This window comes from Vanessa tameamea, chromosome 12 (assembly GCF_037043105.1).
Source record: "Vanessa tameamea isolate UH-Manoa-2023 chromosome 12, ilVanTame1 primary haplotype, whole genome shotgun sequence".
Taxonomy (NCBI): Eukaryota; Metazoa; Arthropoda; class Insecta; order Lepidoptera; family Nymphalidae; genus Vanessa; species Vanessa tameamea.
The window spans coordinates 1,086,903-1,095,591 of record NC_087320.1 but is presented as its reverse complement, the minus strand read 5'-3'; the positions used below and the strand labels follow the sequence as shown (position 1 = coordinate 1,095,591).

General features: G+C 32.4%; 1 protein-coding gene across 1 annotated transcript; it reads right to left on the bottom strand.

Moving 5' to 3' along the window:
- Positions 1 to 1,537: 1,537 nt before the first annotated feature.
- LOC113402423 (synaptic vesicle 2-related protein-like) lies at positions 1,538 to 6,868 on the bottom strand. Its single transcript, XM_026642664.2, has 10 exons — positions 6,709 to 6,868; positions 6,178 to 6,336; positions 5,564 to 5,726; positions 5,213 to 5,334; positions 4,900 to 5,135; positions 4,088 to 4,242; positions 3,343 to 3,469; positions 2,711 to 2,985; positions 2,118 to 2,245; positions 1,538 to 1,805 (listed from the first exon to the last, which is right to left on the bottom strand). The coding sequence occupies exons 1-10, from the start codon at positions 6,848 to 6,850 to the stop codon at positions 1,756 to 1,758; spliced, it is 1,557 nt and encodes a 518-aa protein (XP_026498449.2). The 5' UTR covers positions 6,851 to 6,868; the 3' UTR covers positions 1,538 to 1,755.
- Positions 6,869 to 8,689: the final 1,821 nt, after the last annotated feature.

Here is an 8,689-nt window from a genome sequence, read left to right as displayed (position 1 = left end):
ACGGTTTCCTTCTTTCCTTACAATAATTCCGGCAATTATTTGGTCAACTATAGCGATATTATCTTCCATTGACTTGACTGGAAATCATTTTTAGCTTATACCATTTAATAACTAGTAGCAGTAAAATATACATGTCGGAGGAGCCGAACAGTTGGGTTCGGGGATTGATCCGACATTTGGAAGACTATGTGAGCGTGCAATGGAGATATTCACAAAATAAAACGTATTTAATAACGTCTAATCGCTGTATTAATTGAGTCAAGAATCGTACACCACAAAAATATCAAAGGATTACAATAACTCATCTCGATTAAGAGCAAATGAGTTTGCAAGCAACCATGACATTCGAGTCGCTTGTCAAAACATAATGACTCGCATTGCCATGATACTTACAACTCCATTCGGGGTGAACCGCTCTTAAAAGTAAATCAGCCATCAAACATTATTGCCAAGTACTCGATTAATTAATTACCCAAGTCAACAACCAAAGTAACCGCGCTCCGTAATACATTTATTGAGCTGTATCGTACTTCCTGAAACACCATTTTGTTCCAAATCATCTTCGAAAATATTCTCTGAATGCGATTGCTCGATTGATGTAAATGAAAGAAATCTCCCGGGGCTCCATTTACTATGAGGGTCACTCAAGGATCAATTGTTTGTCCATTTCCCTTCCTCGTTTATATAAGTCATGCCCTGCCATATCTTTTAGGTAATAAACACGAGATAGTGTGGTGTGCTAATGATCCTTCTTTCATTGTATAAATAAAAAGACGTCTGTTAATATACGACGATGTAAACAATACTCTGTCTGAGAAGTAAGAGTAAGTAAGAAGACAAAATGTATTAAAATCACTACTCCTAACGTTTGATGTGTCACGTGCGACGATCACACTGGGTACTATTCTATTTCAAAAAACACTTAAATTGTTAGTAGTATTGGAGCCCTGGCTTATAGACACAAAGATACACGTGGTGAAACCATGCAGAGCCCGTTATCGTTAAAACATTACCGAAAACTTAAACTATTAAAATTGTATAACGGAAGCAAATTACATAAAATCGATAGATACAATCATTAGCTTTTGTGATCCCAAATTGTAATTAAATTTGATGAACACATTATAGCATAGCAACAACAATGTTTTTACACCCTTTCTCTAGTTACGATCATCGGAAACTATTTTTAACAGAGTAAGTTACAGGTCAATCGTTGAAGACGCAAGGAAATCTATGAAAATCAAGAAGACATAAAAAACTTGATCAAGATCATATCAGCCTTGTTTTCGTCAAAGAAAACTTAGACAATTAACGGGGCCTACTTATAAAAGAAATAGAGTAGAATCACGAGTTCGAAGTTTGAAAATTAGTATCTAGATTCCAGATTCGCAGGCCTTGGAAGCAAGTACTGACTGAATATTATATATCAGTGTTCCTAATATTAATCAACTAGAATGGAAATTGGTTGTTCTTCCCGATATTTAGGGATATAAAACTATGTTTATTGATCTTAATAATAATATCTGTATCGCATAAATATGTTTTATATCATTTATTTATTTGTTGTTGTTTACAATAGGTCTCATACCAAGTTACTTAAAACATAAGAAACAATTTATTTACCTTATATCGAAAAAACTAAATAAGCACTTTCAAAGAGTTTCAAGAGATCACGTGGGCGAGATATGACTTTAATTGAAACATAGCATACATTGTTTATAATAAGTATTATGTCTATTTTTAGAATATTAAACGTCATTTCTTAGGTTTATCTGGTGGTAGGAAACAGGATACGACGAGACCGCCTGTGGAAAATAAATAGCAATTTAGTGTGAAAAAAATATTGCATTATATAAATAATGTGGTTCGTTTTGCTTTATTTTTACGACTAATTGAAATAATCTAAGTTTATTTTTATTAAATCCATTACTAAATTATGTCATAAAGTAAGTCTTTAAGTATATTTTAATGAAGTATTGTTAAGTGTCAAACTTACTTATTAATGTCATTACCAATAATATTGGAACGGAAGCCAATCGATATATGTAATACAAAATAAATATACTTAAAAACACAGTATCTCATATTTTTTAAAGTAATATATTATAATCACTTACTTAATACAAATGCACTCCAAGAATATAATGAGTTAGCGCAATGAGTTACTAGATAAGCTCCAACAAGATTCGTGCCAGCTAGCGCGCTTATCCGGGCTACCATTACTCCCAAACACGCTGCCATACCGCTATAAAAACAAAATTAGTATCAATACGATAAAATAATGCAACTCCATCAAAACTACTTATTAAATTCTTACTAACACGCTTAAGGGAACTTGATAGAATTGTTTACTTTATTAGATACTAATTTATTGTAGAAAAAAAAACTTTATCTACTCTTCATTTTTTGTTTTTTAACAGCTAGGTGGACGGACAAATGAACTTGATGGTGAGTGGTAACCACCGCCCATAGACAATGGCGCTGTTAGAAATAATAACTATTAATTACGTCACACCAATCCGCCACAAATGTCATGTCGCTTATGACTGTAGTTACACTGGCTCACTGACCCTTTTGAATCGTCATTTAACAAACTATTTTAAGTGAAGCTACCACCAGTTCGGAATGTAGTTTCTACCGAGTTATGATTGGTATTTTTTGGGTATAAATAAGTTGCATATTTAATTAATGAATGAAAATAATGACTTACCGATAGGACGTCGGAAACATATCGACGTAATAGGAGAAAATAATTGCAAGACAAACGGAGTTAATCATGAACCCGCAAAATAAACATATGCTTAGTATCCTTCCAGGAACAAGTGGGATGAAGAATCCAGAAGTGGAAGAAATAAATAGAAGTATTATTAAAACTGTTTTCTTTCTCCCGTTTAGCCAGGCGACTATAAAAATGAGTACGCCATACAATACGCCCTGGATAAGGCTTACCCAAACTGAAAATTCAGTTACCGACGTTATGCACATCTGAAAAAACAGGTATTGTATATTATTTGTTACAATATCAAAGTACTTTAGACTTGGGGTAGTTTATGCAGGGCCATCCATAGATACCACCCACTCATATAGGTATTCTACCGCCAAACAGCCATACATTTTTTTTAAGTACTACACCACTACACTAACTCTATATATACTTTAATTATTTAAAAATAAATAGTCATTTACATCAATAACAAGTCTACGTCACTTACACAATTATTTGAAGAAACATTTCTATTTCAAAATTTAGAAAACACACTTAATAATATATTAATAATATTTAATCCAATCAGAAAACAATAAAATGCGGATTTAAAAATAATTAAGTAAAAAAAAACTCACTTCATTATTATTCAGTTCTTTATAATTGCTTATCAAACCACATAAGTTATCAGCTGCGACATTTTTATCATTACCCGTATTAAACGTCTCCATTACCAAAGGAAACCAAGCGTAAAAACCATTATTGCTAAAAGAAAGAAAATTTATTTAGAGGTCTAATTCAAATCATTAAGTCAATGACTTATAAGCACTCTTAAAACGAAACAATTGTTTAATGTAATCCTATAAAATGCACCGATTTGAAATGGCGATTCACACGACGTTTTATCTAATGTTCACCAACTAATTTTACTTATTTTAGAAAAACAATTGAACGAATGAGCTAGGTTTACCTTCGCCACTGGATATGTCGATGTACGAACGTAAAGTCGATGTTTCTGTGCCTGAATTATTTCCGCTCTTGTCAAACTTACCGTCCCATCAGATTATAAGGAAATGTGGTTCAGAAGGATATTATCACCATTCGTCTCTTCTTTTGCTATGCATTCTTCTCGGTGTTTAGTCGCCATAATTTTTAGATAAAAGTGATAATAACTACCAACCGGTTTTGGAACAGCGTTTAGAAATAAGTTCCCAATCTTCTCCTCAAAAGGAGAGAATGCCTTAAACTAAATTTACTTTTACTGTTCCTGATTTTAACCTTCCCTTCTTACTAATTTTTATTTTTTTTTTATTGTTTTAGGCAAAAGATATATGTATCATGTGTTTTAAATGATTTAAAGAATTAAAATGTTTAAATACTAACGTTGCGTAAACAACAGTCGTTATATAAAATAGTTGTACGATTCTATAGAGCAGGGGCGGCTTGAACAGTGGAAACGTTTGATCCATCAGAGACTGTAGTAGCGAATAGTCTTTTTTTCTCAGTGATGTTGTCTCATGTAGAACCACTCTCTTAACCTATTACAAAAGAAAATAATATTTAAACACAAAATTTTCGTTACTTTGAGTCAAATATACTAAAAGTGATTATCTCACGTTCCTCTTACTAATATTACTACAGAGATCTGTAATAATACTTCTACAGAGATCTGGATTTTAATCGTTTTTTTTTTTGAGTTTCAAATTTAATTATTATCATTTTGTGCTCAGTGGTACAGGAAATCATCACGAGTAGCGTGTACATAATGGCGCATTACATTATGCCGCGTATCGTCCAACTCGCAGTGAAACAGCGTTGTGAGATAGACTCTAAATATTTTCCATAAGATGAGAGGTTTGGAGAGGTTACATCTGAAGTTACCTTCAGCCGTTTTTATTAAAAATCCAATTTTTTTTTTCACACATTTATGACATTTGTGTAAAATAATATAGGGTTTTATTATAAAGCATTCTATGGACTTACATCTAGTTTCTGAAACATTTATTGAAGTCTAATTATTAATTTTAAACTAATATTTGTCGGTGATAACCGATGACGCAATAGGCGATCAATAAGAATTAGATATTTAGTCGGATTAGTAAATCCGGGTTTGACCATCGTTTCAGAAACTGGAGATTAATTCATCAATCTTCTAAAATCAAAAGTACACTCTAAATAATACTGTAAATACTCACTGGATATGTATTCACTTTAATGCCATTTCGTTCACTAATTTTCGTAAGAAGTTTTACAGCCCTTCTCTCATGTCCACTATTCAGCACAAACTTTGGGCTCTCGCAGAAGTAATTTGCTAGAACTAATGATATACCGAGAGGTAAAGCTAAAACCAGCGCCAGAAGTCTCCAAGGTTTAAAGATTATGAATCCGAGATCGAACGCGAAGTCGAGACTTAGGATGAAATATGCCCAAACTGGAAAGATGATCCCAATTGTTAATAACACTCTCGAGACATTTAATATATTTTTTAAGAAATTAAGAATTTCTTACTATTGTAAACTGCAAATGATATAAACAATGAAAAAGTGACTCCTATTACGAGTTTTCCTTTTAATTTCGTAGAGCAGGATTCCCCGAGTAACGTAAGCCCGATAGACTGTATTCCACTTGAGCTGCAATCATAAAAACTAAATATAATATTGAAAAATTTTAAAAATGCATTAACCGTCAGTTTCTACAATGAACAGCACAGTCAGATTAACTAATCTGACTTAATACTGAACGCTGATTGGTTAATTGCTTTTGAGCAATGACAATTCAAATCAATGTCATTTGTCTTTGATGAACATTTTAGAAAGTAGAGGTGAACATGTATTTAATGATGCCAGAAATTGTACTCACAAACTGGAGCTGCAAAACTTTAGAACAGCAAGTACTATCCAATTAGGTGAGAATGCGCTGATACTGGCGAGGATGAAGCTTCCCCACAAAGAGAAACGCAAGCTTTTAAGACGACCTTGTGTATCAGAAAAGTAGCCCCAAGGGTATGCCAAGATTATTGATCCTGTTTAGAGACAAAATAAATGCTACAATATTTTATTCCCTTAAATAATATAGCTTCGAGTGTTCTTGATACTATGCCTAACTTGTTTCTGCAAAAGCGTCAAGTATAAGCAAGTGACTTATTGGTTAATTTATCCTTTTTCTATAATGGCCATAGGTATTTTGGTTAAGGTATGTTTCTTAGTGGACCGAAATAATTCAGCCCAGTCATCTCACTTGTGTAAAATTGCAAACTGCCTTATTGTTATCTGTGATTTTGATACTCGCCTTTTTTAAATTTCATAATTATTGGAAATTTTTGCTATATTCGATTACGACATACGTATTCTGTCAACTGGGCTATCTCGGGTCTCTCAATTCACTAATATAATTTGTATCATAGTTAAAATGTCTATGGAGATAAAGAAGAGCGCCACTTGTATAATAGTCGTATAAATTCAATTTATATTTACCTAGAAAAGGCATGGATATCAGGATACTCTTCTGAATGTGAGTGATCTCCAAGTCACATGCACTGGATACCACCACGGAAAACCCGAACATGTCCAAAGCCATACCCTCCAACGCCATGCACAAAAGTACTGACATTCCGATCACATACCACCCAGTACCTAACACAATATTATTATTTTAATAACTACACCACCTCTTGCAACCTCGACTGACACCTGACTACTGACCTGTATGAATATAATATTTCAAGAAAATAATACTGAAAAGTCATGTCACAGGTCAGTCACAGGAAATGAATATAGATAAATAGGAAGAATTCGAAGGTGAATTCCTTAAGCAATAAAATGATTAAACCTGTCAAGTAGAAAGTGGGAAGATAGAGGAAAAGATGATCTGAAGACAAAGACAGATGGAAGAAATTGAATGATTATTAAAAGAATAGCATATGCAAAGGAGAATTATTAAACTTTGAAGAGAATCAAGATTTTCAAAAATTACATAATATGTTATGATGAAATTAGGACCCTTACCTGCTAAGTCAATAGCCTCGTCATAAGTATATACTTTGTCTTCAAGTTGGTGATTGTTGATACTCCAAACAGTGATATCTTTACCATCATATATTTCAAAAAAATCTGGATTTTTCGCAAGATATTTTCCAGGTAACGCCATTTGTATTTTCTTTAAATTATCACCGAAATAATAACTAAAGACGTACCATTTGACTATTGCTTATAGTGCATTTATTTTTATTCATACATTTAAAACAAACTTTGAAATATTAGTTTGATAGTACAATTATAACGAACTCTTATCAAAATCCCTTTATTAAACACATATTTTATAAAAAAAATTGTACTGTGAAGTAAATTATTTATATAAGATTATAAAGACATATTTATGTAATAATGATTTTTATTCTTGCATTACCTGAACTAAACTGAAAAACTTTACTTGGTTCTGACAAAATGGTAATTGTGGAAATTTAGATAAGCGTTTTTTTTTCGTGTTGTTATTATATTATGGGTTCCGTAGTGGAAATAAAGATTTTTTTATGTTTATTTTATAACTTAATTAGTCATTATCATCCAATGCTAGACATAGGCCTCTCTCTACCTGGCAACTTCTTTAGGTCATCGGTGCAACTGGCCGGAGGTTGCCCTACGGTATCTCCACTCTAAGACTTGTCTGTTCCAAAGGTCATAGATCCTTCGACATACGCGACCAGCCCGCTACGGTCTGCTGTTTATCCAATTAGTAATTGATTGATTTTACATCAATTGTCACAAAAAATATTTTGATCTTTCTTAATTTTGTTTTCGATGCAATATTTGTTGTTATAAAATTATTAATTGTTTAAAATATGCCACATTCATGAAAAAAATACATAAATAAAGTATTATAGGAACTTAAATAAATTAAATATGATACATAATTATTATCATTAATAAAATAATTTCTAAGAGTAAGCTACTTTATGTGCCCATAGATGGCGCTGAACGTTTTTAAATCGCGCTATGAATATCTTTATTAAAATCTATATTTTAAGATTATTTTTTTTTATAAATATTGAATTAAATATCGTTTTATTGTTAATTGTTAATGGAACCCTAAATACGAACACATCGATAATAATGTTTACTCAAATGTTAATAGGACTATCGGGAGCCGGGTTCCGAGTTCCGACATGAATATTTAAATACAACACACGGAGTTCGTTACATTAACTAATTATGCGCGCTATTAAAAAAAGTTACTTCATTAAGCTAGATAAGGATCCTTGGAATTCTAAAGAGATTTGGAACGTCGTACTAAAGTCTCGGTGACAAATAAATATAAGTAATACATAGATTTAATTACTTTGTTACTATTGTCTTCCTTGAAATGTATTGCGTTATCATTATCTTGAAAGGTTTTAATTATTTCATTTGCATACAAAAACAACTAAAACAACTCGTTTAAATATTACATAATAGAATATTTTCTGAAATACACTTATTCTAGGAGTAACATCTGATATCATGTTTTCAGTGCCAGCTAAGAGGCATTTTTGGGGGCAATTTTTTTTGTCTTACAATAGGTAGATATTAGCCTAAGGACTATCAGCTAGGCACTGCCTCCATTACTAATCTTGAACTAAGAAAAGGCTGACTCACTCATCAAGCGGAACACAAAAACAATAAGTATTGCTCTTGTAGAATATGATTGTTATAAATGGGTGGTAAAGAATAAAAGTGATCCTGTGATGTCTGTTCCCGTGCCTCAAAAAGCCTGCACCTGAAATTCAACCCCTATCCCGATAGATAGATAGATAGATAGATTATAAGAGAGAGTGGATAGATAGTTTACTTCTGTTTGCGCACAGTGTTTATGATATAATATCTATAATATCTTCCATGTTGATGATTGGACCACTTACGACAGTAAATATCAAGTCCAGTTTCCAACGTATTGTATGGTCCACCATACATGGTATTACCCTGTCAGAACCATGATCAGAAGCAATGTCAA

Coding starts and splice junctions, on each gene's coding strand:
- LOC113402423 (XM_026642664.2), bottom strand. CDS start 6,850: ATGGCGTTACCTGGAAAATATCTTGCGAAAAATCCAGATTTTTTTGAA. Junction 5,335..5,563: donor AAGTTTTGCAGCTCCAGTTT/GTGAGTACAATT, acceptor TTATGATTGCAG/CTCAAGTGGAATACAGTCTA. Junction 2,986..3,342: donor AAGAACTGAATAATAATGAA/GTGAGTTTTTTT, acceptor CTGTTTTTTCAG/ATGTGCATAACGTCGGTAAC.